This window comes from Rhipicephalus sanguineus, chromosome 3 (assembly GCF_013339695.2).
Source record: "Rhipicephalus sanguineus isolate Rsan-2018 chromosome 3, BIME_Rsan_1.4, whole genome shotgun sequence".
In the NCBI taxonomy this organism is placed as follows: Eukaryota; Metazoa; Arthropoda; class Arachnida; order Ixodida; family Ixodidae; genus Rhipicephalus; species Rhipicephalus sanguineus.
The window spans coordinates 34343215-34364209 of record NC_051178.1 but is presented as its reverse complement, the minus strand read 5'-3'; the positions used below and the strand labels follow the sequence as shown (position 1 = coordinate 34364209).

General features: G+C 49.6%; 1 protein-coding gene across 1 annotated transcript in view; it reads left to right on the top strand.

The window, feature by feature from the left end:
* The window catches only part of LOC119386544 (glycosyltransferase-like domain-containing protein 1), a 103067-nt gene that overhangs the window by 58592 nt on the left and 23480 nt on the right, over nt 1-20995 (top strand). Inside the window, exons 4-5 of the mRNA XM_049413170.1 lie at nt 6672-6816; nt 8835-8905. Coding sequence (XP_049269127.1) covers nt 6672-6816; nt 8835-8905 — 216 coding nt within the window. The remainder of the gene's footprint in view (nt 1-6671; nt 6817-8834; nt 8906-20995) is intronic.

The window sequence follows — 20995 nt, the reverse complement described above, 5'->3', positions numbered from 1 at the left end:
CGTCCTACACGGTGTAATCGCGACTTGGGAAATGCATTTCGCTTTGAGTCGGGCGTGGTTGTCGTCGATCGTCTGCTCTTCACCGTTAACGGGATTGACGAGTCTTTCTCATTTTATCAAGTTCGCTTCTCGGAAGTGCCAGTCAAGCTTGAAAATCCTTTTGAAGCCGCACTGCAAGCGGCACATTGCGAGGCGCCGAAAGTGCACCGCGAGAGCTCTGCACGTGCACAGAAGCGAGCAGCAACGCGGTGGAGAGAAGGGAAAACGCGCGCTGCGAACACCCCAGTTTCTGTTTTTCTACCAGAGATGGCGCTGCTGTCAAGAGCAGCAGCGCCGCTAAGCGTTGCTTGGGAAGCCTATACGCTCCGGAGTGGCTCTGCATTCACATCGTTAGCATTTGTCCGTTTCGTATATATCCGGATATGTTGTGCGAGAGTGCAGGATTCGGATACGCAGGATTCGGATACGTCCTAGATTGTAACCGCCACCATTAGACAGACTGTATTTTTTTTTCAATTTTGGGCGAGATGACGGAAATATGCCCTTCTGTAACTTATAATTCTCTGTGTTGTTGCATCTGGTCATTCTGTCCCCCCCACTCTCACTCGTCTACTTCGCCGTCACGTCCGCAGGGTGCTGGGATGGCACTATAGGTCGCAGCTCGGTTCGTAAGCCCTCGTGTAGCGCTCCGTTGTTGCTGTCCTCCGCGAAGGCGTCAGCGGGCGGGTGTCCGTGTAATGTATATCTTTCTTTTGCGCGCTGGACCTCGTGCAAGTAGATTGCGTAGTGCCTCCGGGGAGAGGAGGCCGTTGGCAAAGTTTTTTGCTGCCGTCTGAGAGTCGCTGACTATCACGGTTGCGCTTGTCTGAGCTACTGCGAGCGCTACGGCTACCTCTTCCGCCGCCTCGTTACTTGTGGTGCGCATTGTCGCGCACGTCTTACAGCGTTTCTCGCTACCGATTACGGTTGCCGTAAACCCCCGCCTGCGCTGTTATCGAGCATCGTCTACCAACACGGCGTCCTTGTCATTGCCGAACTTCTTCTGTATTTTTGCTTTGCCCTGTTCTCTCGTCTCTCCTTATTGTGTTCCGAGTGCGTGTTCTATGGTATGGAGCGTGTTATCATTGTTTCCTTCGCCTCCCTTGGGATGTCCACCTTGATGCCGTGTTGAAACTCTTGAAACTCTACTATCAGACTAGACGAACGCGTTTGTCCTCATTAGTCCGGACGAGTACTGGAATTGGTCCTTGCAATCTCTCCTGAAGGTGTTTAAAAGAAATGAGACTGTCAGTAAAAAGCTGGCTTGCGTGAAAAAAAGCAGTGAATGCGTGCGAAAGACTTGGCCTTACATAGTTGGGAAAACCAATTAAAGAAAGCAAGGAAATGACCCGGAAGCCGTTTTTCTCATATAAAGGACCCCTGCCAGCGAAAGTCTTGTCTACAACTTTTTTTGCTGTAATTTGTAGCTTTGTGTCTGGTAATCCCGGAATCGAATCGTAAATGCTCAACGCATTGTATAATTAATGACAGCGTCTTTAATTGAGAACAATGTTGCGTCAGTTCAAAACGCCCGCCTAAATACCATAAGAAACTAGCGCCCCACAGCGGGGAAGCACCTAAGATCACGTGCACTCAAGGTTTGGTGTCGTTGAAAGCGCAGTTTTCAAATCGGGGCCCCGCGCGCGGTAAAGAACGAAACGATACGGGTGCTTCGGTATTGTTAAGTACGTGCCCCCCGCCTCTCCCCCCTATTCAGGAAAAAAAGCATTCCTGGCCGAAGCAGCCAGAACTACGTTGAGAGCTGCCCGACAACGGAGCGAGAGGGGTGACGAACAACAGTCCTGGCCGGGTGCCAGTCGGAGTAGTGTGCGCGCCCCGCTAATATTTTCTGACGTTGACAATACTCGTTTTAATCGTCAAACGTCACACGGGGCCTCTGTCTCCGTCGTGGCGATGTCGCGAGGTGCTGAAAACAGATCAGCACTCACGCTTGCTTTAACACCAAATTAAAATACCTTAAAGGCAACGTTCATCACTCATAATCGGTCAGAAGTGTCCACGCGCGCAGGACTCTCAAACAGTACAAGCATCTTAGGTTTCCAAATTTGGTGTCAGGGATCCTTTAAAACGCACAGACCGGGCAACCCGTTCAGGGCGATAGTTAAAGGTACCGACAACTGATTTTTCTCGAGACAGTTTTTTACGCCGCGACAGGAAGCTCACCCTTTGTAGCGTTTGTAGCTGCAGTGGTTTATCCGAAAAGCACGTAGTTATTTTATAAGTAGCATTTTTTTTTATCTGAAAGGCTCCAAACACGCATGGAGGCTTGCTCCAGCAACGCTGAGAATTGATAGCGATGCCGCTAGCCCTTGTGAAAGCTGTCGTTGTTCTGCTTTGGCAGGAGTTACTGTAAATATGCTTAACCACCTTCATTTTGAGCTTTCCAACCATTTTTTTTAAAATAGCAAGCTGTTACAATGAGATGTGTGGCTTTATACACGTTCCCGGTATTTGTGCAGCGTTGTGTGCGCCTGCGCCCAAGGTTGCCTGCGCCTGTGTCATGGATGGCTTGTCCTGGCGTCGTTACTCTCTCGATACACGAGCCAAGCCAAGTAATCGAAATTGTAACTGTGCATATGCACGGCCGTACCGAGTAGCAGCGCGCGTCATTTCTGAGACGAAGTGTAGGTAGCAAAACTACGTCGCTCCAAAATCTTAGCGACCTGGAAACTGTGTGCACGGTTGCATGAGCACGCTGAAAAGTTGCTCAAGGCGCGCTGACGAGCATTGGGTCATTACGTCACGCGAAGGCAGTGCCACTTTAATGCATACTACTAACGCAGGCTTATATGTACATTATTATGGAGTAATACCTTTTAATATAAAGAAACGAACAATATTTCAATACTAACAAAAAAATCGTCAACCGCGTACAGCAATCAACGGTCACGTGGCCGTCTTCATCGGATCATTCATGTTTTTGCCGCCAGAGGTGCCACAGATAATTTTTCGCGACTTTCAATTAAGAAATAAAAATATAAACCCATCTCTCACGAAAAAAAAACAGGGTTGGTTTGAGTCAGTGCGACGGACAATCTTTACATCAATGGAGTCAACTCATTTCATATTCTGGGCGGTTGTCGGCCCCTTTAAAGACAAAGGAACATGGCAATGCTGCCTTGCGGGCTTGGCCCAAATTTGCCTTTCTGCACCTCCAATTTCCAGTCATTGATTCCTTTAGGGCTTCCAGCGCCCTAAAAGTGATTGAGTAGATACGAGACAGCCCACCGGTGAACTGCTTTTCGATAGACCTTTTCGAATACAATTTCTACAACACTCCGAAAAAAAAAGAGACTGTCAGGGCAGTTGAGGAAGCCACTGACCTGTCAATATGGCTTTTTGGGCTAGTTGGTTAAATGCATCAAAAGGTATCAGCGCTAGCAGACAGGGACGAGGAAGACAAACGGTATATGTAGATCCGTACAGAGCCCAAAAAGCCACATTGACAAACTTTATTTCTAGTACCTCGGGCTCTTATGCGTGTAGCTTTTCTGATCCGTGTCGCCATCGCAACATGCCGCGCCAGAAGGCTTTCCGTCCACATCAAGTCCTTCCAGAAGAAGTAAAGCTACTATTTGGCAACTTTGCGCCCTCATTTAGTCATGAGAGGATGATTTGTAAAATCTTGAGATCAGAATGGCAACGTCAGGCTAGGAGTATCCTGCAACAGGGAACCTTTTTGACATCGAGGCACAATTCGGAAGCCTGCTGTAGATTTCAAGAATTTCGTCGCATCACGGATCGCGCTACAGAGTGGATGTGGTCGGTGGCTCTGTCAGGTTTGTGAGCTGGCTCGCCAAAGGTTCGTCGTGCTCCGACTCAGACCGTCAAGACTTCGAGGGATGTCCGCCTTCCTCACTTCGTCAAAAGGACGCTTGGCCTTGGTCCCAAGTTTGCCACTGAACCTAAGAAGTCGGCCCCCGAGCTGATTTCCATCGCAAGACGTGTGGCAAAATCAGCACCGAACAGTGATGATGAGTCTCGTGAATGAATGGGTTAGTGTGGTGTCTCGAAGGAAGCCTGCATCGACCCGGCAGCTAGTTCGTCGAGTGCAGCAACTTCCGCGCGACAACTCCCTGTGCGTTCTGCCAGCGGATAAAGATGGTGGTTTTGTTGTCCTCACAGGAAGGTGAGTTTGCATCAAAAGCCCATGAAGCAATGATTTCTGTAATGAAAAGATGAGGTAATGTATCATTGAAAAAAGTGAAAGCGGTGACCGTCGGTGCATTCGGGCATTACTGCTCTCGAATCTGTGGGAGCTGCACTGGTGGGCCTGAAAGCGCACTGAGTGCCACGCCCGGTTCCTCAACTTGGAGCGTGTAAGGCACTAGAAGATCTGGAACGTGCTCATGCTCACGCGCTGGCGTGGTTGGAGGCCGCATCGCCAACTGATATGTCTTGTGGGCGGTATTCTTGTCTGGTGAGGAGGGTTCCGGTGGGGGCGTCGCGGTGTGCGAAATATGTGGCGTGGAGTCCCGCTCACGGCCGATCGGGCGCGTGGCCTTCCGCGTCCACGATGATCACGAGAACTGGGCTAGTTGGTTTGTATTCCACGATGATGTCTGCGCAGGAACTCCGGGAAACAGATGGACAATCGAGATGCTGCCTTTCACAAGCTCGGTCTCTGAAATAGGGCTGGTTGGCGCCAGGGCACAGCTGCACCATAGCGGCGCTGCGCCTCGCGAGCTTGATGTCGAAGAGAGGGCAGATTTATGAACGCCCGAGGTGCGCCGTTGAGGTTGTGTGCCTCACAGCTCTCATCCTCGGTAGAGACTAGGTCGGCAGGGAGGGGGTCGCAGGCATGAGAGAGAGAGGGCAGAAAACACTGATCAACTTGGCGCACACCGTTCAGGCCAGGATCATTGTTTGATCCCTTCGTAGACATGCCATATCTTGGCGGCATAGCGAAGGCGGTCGATGGCAACCGACCATTTTCGATTGTCCGGACAGGCATGGTGGGTGCCGAGCGAGTTCATGGTCTCAATCCACCCCACGACGTCGTCCTCACTCACAGAATAGATCGAGTAAAAAGGGCGTCTTTTTGTCCCACAACAATAGTCGTCATCGGGCTTGCTTGCGTTTCTTTTCTTGAAAACTCGGCGCTGGCCACTTTCCTACCAAGAATGCTATGTCATGCTGATAGCGCACATGCCGTTCGTGACCAGAAAGTGTCGGGCGAGCGGCGATAGTGCAAGGAAACGAAGGCAAAATAAATGACGTATTGTTGTGGGACAAAAAGACGCCCTTTTTACTCGATCTATTCTGTGAGTGCTCGAAACCTCGGAACTCCGGTACTGCCGCCCAAAAAGCCGGCGATGGTGAAGCGGCAGGCTTCAGCATCGTCGGGAAACAGATGGAACCAGGAGTTCAACGACAACGAACGGCCGAGATGTTCTGACAGTTGCTTGAGAGCACGCAAGAGCTCCGCGCCGCTGTAGGGTGAAGCGCCCAATGAGCCAGGGATCGCGTCCGCGGAGTAAGCGGCTGTCGCACCACTCACGTCGACGTGATCCGCGGAAAACTATTTGCATTTGTGGTATAGTGGTCAGCGCATCCGCCTTCTGTGCTCGAATCGAGCCGGAAGTTCGACACCTCGACTGGGTAACTCACTGATAGTTTTTAACAGCGAATTAAGATGTTATAGCCGGCCGTAAAATGTCCATGGTCACCAGAAGACCATCATCATCAACGGGTACGTGCCACAAAAATGGGGCAAATCCCAATTTTCATCACTGCTCCACTAAAAATAAAAAGGCAACAGTTAGCCCAAGAAATGGCTGCGAAGCGGCGGCGGCGAGCCATAAAAAGATAAAAAGACAGAAAAACATAGGCAGAGAGGAAAACAAGGCGATAAAAAAACGAGAAAGATAGAAAGAAATAAAAGGAATAAAGACATAAGAAGATAGAAAGACATAAAAATAGACAGGGCAAGACAGAAAGAGGAAGAAAGAGATAAACAAAGAGAAACAAGGAAAGAGAGAGAAAGAAAGGGAAGAAAGAGAATATAGAAAGAGCGAGGAAGAGAAATGGATAGAGAGAGCGAAACAAAGAAAGTCAGAGAGGGAGAAGGGAAGAAAGAAAATAGATACAAAGAGCGAGAAAGAAAAATAGATAGAGATACGAAAAATGGATAATTGAAATAGAAAGAAAGAAAAAGAAGAAAGGCAGAAATAAAGAGAAACAAGGAGGGACACCGAGCTGCGCTCTTCCTTCAGGCTTGGCACCACTAGTGCGCGAAGCTGCCATAATTTTTTTTTGTTACTGAGCTACCTATACGTCTCATATCATTGACGTCAGTTCCGTGACGGAAATGACTTGCGTCAATTTTGGCTTGACTCCGGCACAAAATACGTTCGTGCTAAAAAGAACATCGTTCTGAGAAACCTGTTATGCAGAATCCTTTCGGCGAGAATATTTTATGTGTGGGACAAAGTAAGCCTGACATCTTCCGACCTGCTTTTTCCTACACCAATTTCCTTCAAAAGGGTCTATGAACTTCGTTTCTTTGTCTGCGCCTTCCCTATTTTGCTCTTTCTTCACTGGCATCCTAACGTCATGCACCGTTTTCCACAGTAAGCCACTGTTATGGACTCCAGTAATATATTGTGCAGCATCCCTGGTTGAAGTCAGGGAGAAACTGGGAGACCACATCCGTCGTTGGGGCCCTTTGCCGGACCGAGATCAGTACCTGGCGCTGCTGCGCAGTGCGGATGTCGTCGTTTCCACAGCCCGCCATGAATTCTACGGTGTTGCCATGTAAGTTTTTTGACCTTGTGCTTTTGTTAGATGGACGCCCGAGCATGTTTTGGGTTAATTCTCCTAAACAGTAGCGATAGAGTTGAAAAATTTTTTTACGGTTCTACTTGTCTTTCTACGTTACAGTTCTACGTTCGGGAGAATTGCGTCAAGCGGCTTTGCCGGATCCATTCCGTATGCCTGTTCGAATGGCTGATATTCGTTGTTTCTTGCTATGCGGGGTCATAAGCGAAGGTTATATACCGAAGGACAGTACACGACCTCCTGTGTTCGACGTCTACGTACATTGCTAGCGTGTCGGCGAGGGTCTAATTTAGAGAATCGGTAAGACGGCTCGTGTGCCGGTAGTAGGTGGTTGTCCTGTGGTGACACTTACGGTTCGTTTGCAGAACGGCTTGGCTCAGCATCATAGTAAACGCGTTTCCCCTATCAATGATGAGGTTTCGTGGGGTACCATGTCGTAGCAAGATGTTCTCGCGGATAATCTTGCCACTTTGGCTGCAATACCTTTGGATAGGCTTTCGTTTCGGCGTACCAGGTCAGGCAGTTGATGGCCATAAGGGACGTAGCCAGAATTCTTTTTTTTGAGCGAGTAGGTGGGGAGTCGACCACCCTTTAGCAAAACTGAAAAATTTCGGTGGAACCAATCACCCTCCTGGCTACACCAGGGATGGTCATGATGATCCTTTTATTCTATGACGTCCACGTTAGGCGGCAGTGCCTGCCGCTCAATCTGCTGAAATGGTGCGTAAATTCCTTATATTGCCTGCAGGACTTGTGCAGGCCTTTTGAGTGCTATTTACTCCGAGCACGCTAACATGTTTGCGCGTGTATATGTTTATGTAACACACGGTATGGCTAATGATTGTGGGAAGCCGAGCTGATAGTTCGATGAAATGAACGCTATTTATTTCTAAAATCTCTGCCCATCTTTGAAGCCTGTTCTTAGTATTGTATGTCAACCGTATCCGACCACTCCATGTTGCTCGCAGAGATGAAGTCATTCGTGCGGAGGAAATCGCGCGCCAGTTCTCTCTGCTGGACTTGGCTCACCCTCAGTACGTTCAACAGCCGTCGACCACACTACTGCCTCCCACCCGTCGAGCAATTGAGCAGGAAATCGCGGAGGTCATGCCCGAGTACCCAGCACCTCCACCACTTTGTTAAGGCGTTTATTTGACGGCACTCAGCGGCAACACGCAATGGCGACAGTCTTACTGAGTGTGATACTGCCGCGGCGCGATACAACAAAGGCAGAAGCACGGACTCGGCGCAAGCGGCTTTTTTTCAGGAGAAGCCAGAGAGGATGACCCACTAGAAGGCGCTCGAGAGCGCAACCCATTGCTCAGATTGTTTGCTACAGTATAAATAACGGAAGCGTGTTGGGGAACGTATCCACTGAATTTCATTGAGATCCGCTCAAGTCGGAAAATCACCGGAGTTAATTGCACAGCGTCTGGTCTGTCCTATACGTGCGACTTTCCGCATGTGAGTACGTCACAGCGCACATGCGTCTTTGCATGCTTTTTGCCACAGCAGTGGCAAAGAGCATGCAAAGACGCATGTGCGCATATTTCATACGTTAGTCGCATGAAATATGGGAACACAACCGCGCAAGTTCTTGAGGCGCAGAGAATAAACACCATGGCTATGGCCGTAATGGTTCACATCCTTCAGATTATGTGTCACCTTGTGCATGCAAGGAACCAATTGGGATTTCTTCTCACGCTTGACGGCGGTAAAGGGCATTACACAAAGAGGGAGAATTTATTTGAAGGCAAAGAGGTCGGCCTGAGCTAGTGCGCTCTGCCTCGCTACTCTGCACTGCAGGCAACTTGTGCTGAGCTACAACTACAGGTGAAGCAAGGTGTGGCAATACAGCTTGTGTACGCGGTCTTGTCGAAGGACACGTTCAATAAAAAAAAAGTTTCTAACTGGATTACGTACAAATCAGAAAAGAAACAATGCAGGTTGTGACATTTTTTACTGCACCAGCCGCTCTCTCGAATGGCTTGCAGGTTGGAAGCAAGCCTGCTTGGCTGCTACCCGCTGTGTCCAAATCGACTTGTCTACCCAGAGATCTACCCTCGTGAGTATTCGTTTCCTCAGCACAGCCAAATTAAAGTCATGATTCAGAAGTGTGCTGCACATGCCGGACAATTGTCTTGGCCCATGTTTGAACCTGTATTTAATGAACTGCAACTAAAAACACAGTTGTATTTATTTTCATCTCATATGCAAATAATTCTGGTGTTTATGCTGCGTATAATAAGTGAACCACCAAATAAATCTTACAGAATAAAGTCAAAAGGCCACAAACGACAGTACTGGTCACGATTTACAAAAAAATTCTGAGGTTAAAACACGTTTATAACATCAAGAAAGCGAAGTGGCACATCTTACAACTGTTTTTCTCGGCTAAAATGCACAAAAAAGGCAGTCCTTTTTGATTAATTGATTCGCGGAAAGGAACCTCACTATCTGCTTTGCCTAATTATTTGCAGAACTGCTTGACTTCACTAAGATCTTTGACACCTTTTCACATGCGTTAGTCGAAAACGGTAGCTTGCTTCTTTCCGGATGACAATCCTGGCGGATGTGTTGCTTTTGGTGTGAATACTGAAGGCCATTATTACTTCTTGCCACATGGCGCCTTGTTAAATTGTGTTGTCATGTGCAGAGTCTGTTTTCATGGACAGATGTGGTGTTTTAGTGGGGGTTTTCGGGAAAGCCTTTCCGTATGTTCGTGTTAATGCTGTAGAGTAGCAAGGTGTCTGTGCGGAAATCTCGAATTTGTATTGTATCTAAGCTTTCCCCTGTCATCAGCCATATGTACTTAAGCAATGTTGATAAACACATAGAGAGGTGAATGTAGCATTAAGGTATTTTGTTATGCGAACGATTACGTGATTTTTTTTTATAGCGATGAACTTGAAGTCGCCATTACCTGAGTAAATTAGCATTCCGAAGTAAACCCAGAAGTGTTGAGTTTACTCAAGAATTGCGCAAGAGCGACATTATAAAACTTCAAGACATTTTCTTGACGTTTCAGGAAAACCACATGTGCTAGCAGTACGTTTCTATCTAAAAATCCTGATATAACGAATGTAATTTCAATGTCGATCGTGCCTGAGGTCCTCTCTCACCAAATCGCGTTTGCACATAATCAGTAACCACTTTACCGCGCGGATTACATGTTTGTTACGAGTAGCTGTAGGTTATCCTTGCGTTGCAGTAGCCACTGCAATTGGGGCATAATTCAGGATAAAAGCTTGTTAACAAGATCACCATCTTTTCTCGTGGAATTGTCATTGCAAATGCGCACGAAAATTGAATGAAACAAGAAAGCGTCTTACGATTAAGGTTCAGTTGGCATGTGCAAGCCAGCGTTCCGTTACCTTGCATAAAGGAGAAATGACGTGCTTAAAGGCGCAATTACACAAAATTTTGAAGGCAAGGTAACCTGTGCGATAAACCTGTGTGGGCACACACATATCACTATCTGCAAAATAGCAACGGCGAATATAGCCTAGAAAATGTTTAAAACCATTTTAAAGTGCGTGCCACGCAACTGCACGCAACACAGAGCACCTCGCAACATCGACATCAACTTGATTCGAGTCAAGGAGGTTTATCAAAATGCTGTTGTGGAAGCTCTGACAACACCTTAACAGCAAATAGCCAACATTTTCCCAAGTTTTACCTCAAGAACGTAGCCTTTTCGTGTAATGCCTCGTCAGAAATAAAGTGATTTCATACTTCTTTAGCTCTGCTAACGTAAATGCTAGGTTAATTATTTAAAAAATTCACCGACGATTACGATACTGCCTAATGCGAATTCTGAGCGCAGCTTCGTGTTGGGGCAAGGCCAACTGTGCTTGAAGTTTTGGCTTTCCGCAAGGTGTCGACTACGCTATAAATCATAATTTTTGTGAAGTAGGACTGCACCCACTACGCAATTATTCGTCTTTTTGCGGATAAGCGAGGTACCCGCTACACATCTGTAAGGTATTATGTGCACTTTGTTGATGCTGCATGTGGCTGATGATGATGAGGAATTATGGCTGAGCACTTTGCAGTGGGTGGGAAGCATTAAACCACACACTAGTTGCGCAATTAGTATTGTGTGATGACTGGTTGTTATTTTACTATTCTGCCACGCTATATTACGTAGGTTAACGAGATTCCGTGGCCGACATGACACCTGTATAGGGCCTTTTTGCAAATGAGTTTCAAGCACCAGCGTGGCTCTGTGGTAGACTACTTGACTACCACGCAGAGGGCCCGGATTCAATCTATTCCGATCCTGGGCATTTTTTTTTTCATTTTATTTTTTTCATGTCTATCGCTTACGCCACCGACGGCGACGCCGCTCAACGCACGAACGGACGCATAAGAGCTGCGCTCGAAAACTTCGCCGCCATCCCGCCCTGCTAACGTGAATGTCCAGCGAAGCTGCATCAAACACAAAACATGCTGATGGGGGTGGGGGGAATATTTTATTATTACTTTAGGCTAATATAGATATCACTTTAGGTAGTGATAATCGCTTTGTGGTCGCTATGTAGACCGAGACTGGTTGCGCGACCATTTTCAGCAAGGCAAATTTGTTAGTTTCGTACAGCATTGTGTTCACGCTGTTCTTCTGGTGTCGTTAATTTCTGTTGCCTACCCATGGAAGTATTAGAATGAACTGAATGAGTTGCTAGACGGGTCTCCCTGCTATATATGAAAGCGGGAAACACACGCGGGGAGAAGGAAGAGCCGTTTGACATCATTCGAAGCCCTCGTGTGAAGTGCGAAGCAGCTGCAACCTATAAACCTTACCGGGAACGCGTGGAAGGGTGTTCCCATTGTTCACAGGCGCGTTATCATCCAGCAAGAGGTCTTGATGCTCGTTTTATGGTTTTCTTTAGTGAAACGAATAGTGAGCTGTATGCTGTATGCCTGATTGCAAAGAAAGATATGCCGTTTGCCTGCAATTGTTAAAGGGCCCGTAAACCAGCTAGAGGTCAAAAGTTCGTTGTGGCGTTGCAGTTGTGCGCGAGTCTACAGCGAAAGCGTTCGTCGGCTCGTCTGTCCACCTCTCCGAACGCCCTTCCTCAGCGTCCCAGGTGGAAACGCAAGGAACGCACGCATTTGCTAGCAGATGAGCACGTGAGCGCGAGCGTCTGTTGGTGGTTTAGGGGTCTGGTGTTTCGTTTTCAGCCCACGGAGACGAAACCCTTCCGGGCTAAAAGTCTACAGCTTCGCTATAATAATCCACAGAATCACCTTTAGGTGTTGTCTAAGTAACGCTTACGCATTACAGACAGACAGACAGACAGAGGACGCTTCAAGGGCTCTAATGATAATGATAATGATGTCTGGTTGAGGCAATAACCCCAGAAAGCACTGCAGTTTTTTATTTTTTTTATGAATAGGAAGTATCCTGTACATTTTCAATTTTCATTGACACATTCATTACAGCTCGCATTTGATTATCGTATTAGAAATAACTTGTTTGTTTCAATCGTAGAAAATAAGCGCTCTGCCACGTTGGCGTACACCAGAGTGCAGAACAAAAACTTTTCGATCAGAAGCACATTTCATGCAAGCAATTACGCTCAAAATCGAATGAAGGTAGATACAGGTACCGCAAGTATACGAGTATTAACAATTTTCACAATGCAAATGTAGCTCTGCGATATGCGAGTATCACATATTATAGAGTCTGTAATGATCTCCTACTTGCTCGTTTCTCTACATCGCAAAGGAAATAGGGCCATCATGTTGGATCGTAATACGTGTCTCCGTGCAATATTGTCACGGGGTTGTGACGTCGACGAAGGCAGCAGTCGGTGTGTCCAAGATGAAACTCTTTATTTGTCCGAACTTGTGGCCGGGAAACAGAAAGTCAAACTATAAGCGGTATACTCTGTGCACTGATAGCGGCGAACAGAGTGTCGGCCGTCGATAAACTGTTCTGCGGAAGGCGCGTCGGCATTTATACATGCGACATCGAACATCCCAGCCTTATCGCTGGTGGCGGCGTTAGTTCCAGAATGGACTCAGCTGTTCGCGTTTCCACGCCCAATCTTAACAGATGATCCTACAATAATCTGGAACGTTCCCAGGCATTCTGGAGCGTCTTGCGCAATTCAGTAGTAACAAGTGCAAGGGGGCGATAACATAAAACATATAGAAAGAAACGAGCGCGTGTGGCATTGCCTCCCTCTGAAAAAGCATCGTCCTGATGCTTAAAATGAAGAGGGAAGTGGATACGCAACTAAAGTGCAATAATAAAGCAAGATACACAGTCCTGAGGTTCGCTAACTTGCAAAAAACGGCTTAAAGGGCCCCTCACCAGATTTGACAATTTTGAGCTGACGAGCGCAATGCATGCACTGGGCGTTCACGATTACGTCTGCCAAAATTTGCAACGCTACGCGCCACGTAAATGGTTCAAATTTCAAGCTGAATGCCGCTTGCCCTTCTTCTCGCGGCCGCGCGCCCAGAGAATGAGGGGATGACGTACATGAGAGAATGAGGGGATGACGTACATGACCCTACGTAGATGGTAGTGCTGTGACGTCGCTCCTTTACGTAGACGACTGTGCTTTGACGTCGCTAACAGTAGCACGTGACACTGCGATAATTATTTGACACGGCGTGTAGTTGGTGTAATTTGTTGCTTGAATGGATAAATAAAACTTGAGAGCAATAATAAAACACACAAACGGAATGTGTGCGTTTTCTGTTTTAATTTTTACTGCGAATCGCAGCGAGATTCGAGACTAATCTACCTCCGTTTCGCACGCGTTCGTGTTCTCGCGCTTTGCGCATCGTGCAGACGCCACCCTTTACAACGAAACTAATTTTCTACCGCGTTCCAGCGCTCATTAGGCTCATTTATCCTCCCGCGTCTAACTAGATGTTCATGCGGCACGCCGCTAGTCTCGCGTCCGTAAAAATGTTGCAGCTTTCGTGCTCAGTAATAGATTGAAAAGCCAAGTGATCGGCGAGGGTGCATTCGGCATAGCTTGCAGAGATGAAGCTCAAAGAACGCCGCCACAACACCGCTCGCGTCTCGGGGGCTCGGGCTGGTTGGGGCACGTCATGCGCTCGTGACATTTTGTGCGCATGACGTGTTCATGCGTATGCGTTATGTGATCCTCCTGCTCGCGTGCCGAAGAAGGCAGGGAAGGGATTTGGCTTGCGAAGGCTACGCGGGGCGAGCGGCAAGGGTTTGCAGCTCGCCTCCTCGCATCATGGTTTCGCGCCGCTACAAATTATTCTTTTTCTCAGCTTCTAACCGACCGATTAGAAATATTCTTGTGGCATACTGCTCTTAATTGGGCTCGCAACAACTTGCAATGTCTAACTAAAATTCGTTAGGTCACCTGGTGAGGGGCCCTTTATTAAGGCGCACGACCTGAAGTTCATGTCGTGCGCGGCGCCGTTGAGAGTTCTAATGCCGTCTGGGATAACGTCGTAGTCTAGGGCGTCGAGACGTCGGAGCACCTTGTATGACCCGAAGTATCGTCGAAGAAGCTTCTCGCTAAGTCCCCGTCGGCGTATCGGCGTCCAGATCCACACACGGTCATTGGGTTGATATTCCATGTGGCGTCGTCGAAGATTATAGTGACGGCTGTTGACCCTCTGCTGGTTCTTGATGCGCGGGCGAGCGAGCTGTCGAGCTTCGTCGTCGCGTTGCAAATAACCGGCGACGTCGAGATTGTCTTCGTCGGTGGCAGTTGGAAGCACTGCGTCGAGCGTCGTTGCTGGGCTCCTTCGGTATACCGACTTGTATGGCGTCATCTGCGTCGTTTCTTGTACGGCCGTTTTGTATGCGAAGGTCACGTACGGAAGGATGGAATCCAACGTCTTGTGCTCAACGTCGACGTACATGGCCAGCATGCTGGTGATGGTCTTATTTAGACGTTCGGTGAGGCCATTGGTCTGTGGATGGTATGCGGTGGTCAGGCGGTGGCTTGTCTGGCTGTATCCCAAGATTGCCTGAGTTAGGTCCGTTGTAAAGGCCGTACCTCTGTCAGTAATGAGGACCTCTGGGGCGCCGTGACGCAGGACGATGTTCTCAATGAAGAACTTGGCTACCTCAGCAGCACTGCCTTTGGGCAGGGCCCTTGTCTCGGCGTAGCGGGTGAGGTAGTCGGTAGCTACTGCGATCCATTTATTTCCGGAATTGGACGCCGGCAACCGCCCCAGTAAGTCCATCCATCCCGACTTGGTGGAACGGCCGTAGAGGTTTCTCGATAGGCTGCAGAAGTCCGGCTGGCCTAGTCGGTGGTGTCTTACGTCGCTGACAGTCTCAGAAAGTCTTTACGTAGCGAGCAACGTCGGCAGGAAGGCGTGGCCAGTAGTACTGTTCCAGTATTCTAGCGAGCGTGCGGGAAACACCGAGGTGTCCAGCCGTCGGGTCGTCGTGCACAGCCTGGAGGACCTCTGTTCGCCATGCCGAGGGCACCACGAGAAGGCAGTCGGCTCGAAGTGGCGAGAAGTTATTCTTTAGGAGAACGCCGTTTTCGCAAGAAAAACAACGCCAGTCCCTGCGTGAATAACTTTCGAACAACGGCGGTCCTGCCCTCGAGGTATTCTACAAGGCCCCTGAGTTCCGGGTCGGCTGGCTATCGTTCGGCCAAGTCTTTGGCACTTATGGTTCCCAGGAAGCAATCGTAATCCAGGTCGTCCTGCGGCGGTGGGTCGACGGGGGCACGAGGCAGGCAGTCAGCGTCGGAGTGTTTTCTTCCGGACTTGTAAACGACGCTAATGTCGAATTCTTGAAGTCGTAGGCTCCACCGTGCGAGGCGACCTGAAGGGTCCTTCAAGTTAGCTAGCCAACACAATGCGTGGTGGTCGCTCACAACTTTGAAGGGCCTGCCGTAGAGGTAGGGGCGAAACTTGGATGTAGCCCAGATGATCGTTAGGCACTCCTTTTCTGTTGTGGAATAGTTCGTTTCTGCCTTTGATAGCGACCGGCTAGCATAACTGATGACCCTTTCCTGCCCGTCAGTCTTCTGCACAAGGACGGCGCCGAGTCCTACGCTGCTTGCGTCGGTGTGGATTTCCGTATCGGCGTATTCGTCGAAATGCGCTAGTATCGGAGGCATCTGAAGACGTCGTTTCAGTTCTTCAAATGCTTCGGCTTGCGCCGTTTCCCAATTGAATGGCACGTCGGTCTTCGTGAGGTGAGTTAGCGGTTCGGCGATTTGTGAAAATTCCTTGACGAAGCGACATTTTTGGAGGGAAACAGCGCGAAATACGAAGGACCAGGCAGAGAAGGACACAAACAACAGCGCTGACTTACAACAAAGTTTTATTCGTCAAACCACGCAATATATACCTGCGCAGTAAAAACGAAAAAGAACAAACAAAACATGACAAATCGAAGATACAAAAACTAACAGAAATATCACCAAAAGCAAGCTCATTGCGCATGGAGTCACTCTGACAGATAAACAACCTCCTTTTCTGACAAGGCAACTGAAGGTCTGCTCACGCATGCGTCACCCAGCTTAGCTATTTCCAAGGCCTCCAGTATTTCACGTGTAAGCTGGTCCCTATGACGCTTCACAACCGCACATAGATGAAACTCAGGAACGCACCCACAATCGCGGCAATGAATGCCCAGGTGGCCAGACACTGTCGAGGAAACGCTGTAAGCGTGTTCTTTGAGACGCTCATTAAGACACCGGCCAGTTTGGCCTATGTACCGTTTTCCACGGGACAATGGCAGGGAATACACCACGCCTTGAACGCAGGGAACAGACTTGTTCCGATGCTTGGTCGTGCATGTGCGGGTTTCTCTAGCTCCAGGGTTGACAGCCCTGCACAGGCTAGCCAGCTTCTCAGGGGCAGAAAAAACATCTACCTCACACCTACCGGCTATCCTCCCTGAGAAGCTGGCTAGCCTGTGCAGGGCTGTCAACCCTGAAGCTAGAGAAACCCGCACATGCACGACTAAGCATCGGAACAAGTTTGTTCCCTGCGTTCAAGGCGTGGTGTATTGTCATTGTCCTGCCATTGTCCTGTGGAAAACGGTACATAGGCCAAACTGGCCGGTGTCTTAATGAGCGTCTCAAAGAACACGCTTACAGCGTTTCCTCGACAGTGTCTGGCCACCTGGGCATTCATTGCCGCGATTGTGGGTGCGTTCCTGAGTTTCATCTATGTGCGGTTGTGAAGCGTCATAGGGACCAGCTTACACGTGAAATACTGGAGGCCTTGGAAATAGCTAAGCTGGGTGACGCATGCGTGAGCAGACCTTCAGTTGCCTTGTCAGAAAAGGAGGTTGTTTGTCTGTCAAAGTGACTGCATGCGCAATGAGCTTGCTTTTGGTGATATTTCTGTTAGTTTTTGTATCTTCGATTTGTCATGTTTTGTTTCTTCTTTTTCGTTTTACTGCGCAGGTGTATATTGCGTAGTTTGACGAATAAAACTTTGTTGTAAGTCAGCGCTGTTGTTTGTGTTCTTCTCTGCCTGTTCCTTCGTATTTCGCGCTGTTTCCCTCCAAAAATGTCGTACCAACTCGCCCAAGCAACCACTTTAGTTGACGAAGCGTCTGTAGTAGGCGCACAAGCCGAGAAAACGTCGCACGGCTTTCGTGTCGGTGGGTGGCGGGAAGGCAGCGATGGCAGCTGTTTTCCGCGGGTCCGGGCGAACGCCATCCTTGCTGATCACGTGACCCAAGAACAAGAGCTCCTCGTACGCGAAGTGGCACTTTTCAGGCTTCAAGGTGAGTCCGGAGGTCTTGATTGCTTGAAGTACAGCTTCAAGGCGCCGAAGGTGTTCGTCGAAGTTTGAGGAAAACACAACGACGTCGTCCAAGTACACGAGGCACGTCTGCCACTTCAAGCCGGCCAGTACTGTATCCATAAACCGTTGAAAAGTCTCAGGTGCCGAGCAAAGATCAAAGGCATGGCCTTGAACTCGAACAGGCCGTCTGGTGTTATAACGGCAGTCTTTTCTCGGTCCCTCTCGTCGACTTCTATTTCCCAGTAACCGGTCTTGAGGTCCATCGACGAAAAGTACTTTGCGTGGTCTAATCGATCCAGGGTGTCGTCTATCCGGGGAAGAGGATACACGTCCTCCTTCGTGACTTTGTTCAGGCGACGATAATCGACACAGAAACGTAGGGTCCCGTCCTTCTTCACTAACACAACGGGAGACGCCCACGGACTCTAGGACGGCTGGATGATGTCGTCGCGTAGCATCTCGTCGACTTCTTTCTTTATGGATTCGCGTTCTCGCGTCGAAACTCTGTGAGGGCTCTGCCGGAGTGGCCTGGCACTTTCTTCTGTTATGATGCGATTTTTTGCGACTGGGATCTGGCGGATTCTTGACGACGACGAAAAGGAGTCCTTACATTGCAAGAGCAGGGTCTTGAGCTGTTCTTGCTTATGCTTCGGAAGGCAGGGATTGACGTAAAAAGCCGGTTGAAGAGCTTGGTTCGTCGGAGTAGGCTCGGAAGAATCGGCGAGGGCGAAGGCATTGGTGGCTTCCACAATTTCTGCGATGTAGGCGACCGTCGTGCCTTTGCTCACGAGCTTCTACTAGTTGCTGAAATTTGTGAGCATCACTGTTGCTTTCTCTCCCCGCAGCTCGGCTATTCCTCTTGCGACGCAAATCTCGCAGTTAATCAACTGGTGCTGGTCGCCTTGAACGACGCCTTTTAGCTCTGCTAATTTCCAAGTGCCGACGGAAATGATGGCGCCGAAGAAAGGGGGAAGGATGACCTGCTCTTCCAGCACATTCAAGGCGTGGTTTCCTGTCGGCGTGTGCGGCGGTAGTGCTTTTAAAGACGATAGTCATTCTTGGGGAACTTAAACGCAGAAATTTTGGTCTGCCCTTCTGTCTTTCTGTTTGTCGGCACGTCACTCGATTCAGCCACCCGGCCAAAGTGAACCACTTGCTCAAGGGCCAGCCATCTTGAACGGCTGACTAGGTTCATACTTGTGTACATTGTTGATCAAAAAGCAAACATTACGCATATCTGAGGCGCAACATCACTAGGTAAGTATTAGGTGGTGTGTTCCTTTAATAGAAAATACATAGATACGTAATTCTAGAGACCCTAGTTTCTTAAGCTGCGCTGAAAATGCGACTGCGCTGAAACTTGCCTTCCTCTGTGCCCTCTGCACGAGCTCATTGTTGTGTTTGGGTTTCGGTTCAGTATTTCACTGTACGAATGCCATGGGACGCCACTCTGGCATGCCTGTTTTACCCAGGCGACGTGTAAATAAAAGAGTGTGTGGAGAGTACTCGTTGAGTGCGGACGTTTCTTCTGCTTCGGCGCTTTGCGCCAAACCACGTGTTCGGGCTGGCTGGCGTCCCCGCCGGTCTCGTTGGTCACCGCCGGTCTTCGCCTGCTCCTGCGCTGGGACTACCAGCCCGCAACGCAGCACTCATGTTTCCCGACGTATTGCCGGATGGCGTCCATATCTCACGCAGCGCCTCTTCTATCGTCTTTAGACGACATTTGCAGCGAAGCACGTAGATACGCGGCCCATTTTTTCTGTGGACAGTGTTTTCGACTTGGATCTCAGGTACCATGAAGGCCTAAGAAGTCCATATCAAGGATGACATCTCTCGAGCAGCGCTGTAGGACTACGAAGCTTGCAGGATAAATGCAGTCGTTAATGGTGACTCTCGCTGTGCAGATTCCTGCTGGCGTTATTAGGTAACCTCCAGCTGTCCCGATTTCAGGGCCTTCGCAGGCGGTCTTGACTTCCTTCGACTTCGCGGTGAACGGTGCACTCACGACGGAATGGTTGGCTCCAGAATCGGCGAGAGCTGTGACGCTGTGGCCGTTGATAAGAACGTCGAGGTCGCTAGTTCGTCGTCTTGCGTTGCGGTTAGGTCGTGACGTCGGATCACGGCTGCGTCGATTTGTCCCACTGCTTCGACGTTGCGTTGTCAGGTCTTCGGGCCGTGAAATTTCGACGTCAGGGCTCCGTTCGGCTGGCCGCTTGTTCTTTAGATTTCGTTGTGGCGTCGTCGTCGGCGACGGAGGATCTCCGGTGTTTCGTCGTACAGCAACCGCACCTCCATATGTTGCTGCCCTTAGTCTTCCGGATACGGGCTAGGTGACCGGCCCCGGGCTGGGCCAGTGTGTGGTCGGTGTTGGGGAGAGACGTAGCGGTCTGGCGACGGCGATCGGGAAGTTCCTCGGCGGGTCCATTGCACTCCTGCGAGACAGTCGGCGATGTCATGTGGCCGTTCACCTTCTGTCGGTACTGGCAGCGGCGGTAAGTCTGACCAGCTTCTCCGCAATGCTAGCAGAGGGGGCGGTGGTCGGGCGCGCCAAACGTCGGTCTTCCTCGGGGTGTATCGCTGGCGAAGCGTCGGGCTGCAGCAGCGCAGCTCATGGTTTGTGGCTGAGGATGTGGCAGTTCAAGGGTGCCCAGCGACTGCTAGATTGCTACTCGAACGACTTCTACGATCGAGTTATCTTGAGGCTGTGGTGAGGGTAACAGCTTGCGCACTTCCTCCCGCACGATTGCTCGGATCGTTCCGCACAGGTTGTCGGAGCCAACGGCATGAACGGCTGGGCTGTCTTGAATCGATTGGCGATTGTACTGGTGGATGCGCATTTCCAGCGTCTTCTCAATCGTCGTCGCTTCCGAGACGAATTCTTGGAGTGTCGAGGGTGGCTTCCGCATCAGCCCAGCGAAGAGCTCTTGCTTTACTCCTCGCATGAGGAAGCGGACTTTCTTGTGATCGGGCATGGCAGGGTCAGCGTGGCGAAACCGTCGGGTCATTTCCTCTGCAAAGATGGCCACGCTTTCATTTGGGAGTTGGACCCGTGTCTCCAGCAAGGCTGCGGCCTTTTCCTTTCGCACGACGCTTGCGAACGTCTCCAAGAAAGCGCTGCGAAAGACGTCTCAGGTTCGAAGAGTGGACTCCCGATTCTCGAGTCAATTCTTTGCTGCGTCTTCCAGGTAAAAGTAGACGTGGCGCAGCTTGTCCTGTGAGTGGAATGATGAGACCCTTTCTGACGTTTTGAACCAGGTTTCGAGATCTTTATTTGGCGATCGTTAGAAGTAGGCGGCTCTCTAGGTGGCTGCATCACGATCGCTGCAGGGGACATCGCGGCCGTCATTGTGCCCGTTGTCTTCGTCGCCGTGGCCTTTGGCTTGTCCGGTAGGAGTCCGTAGTGGGGGGTAGTCCTTTTAGTCTG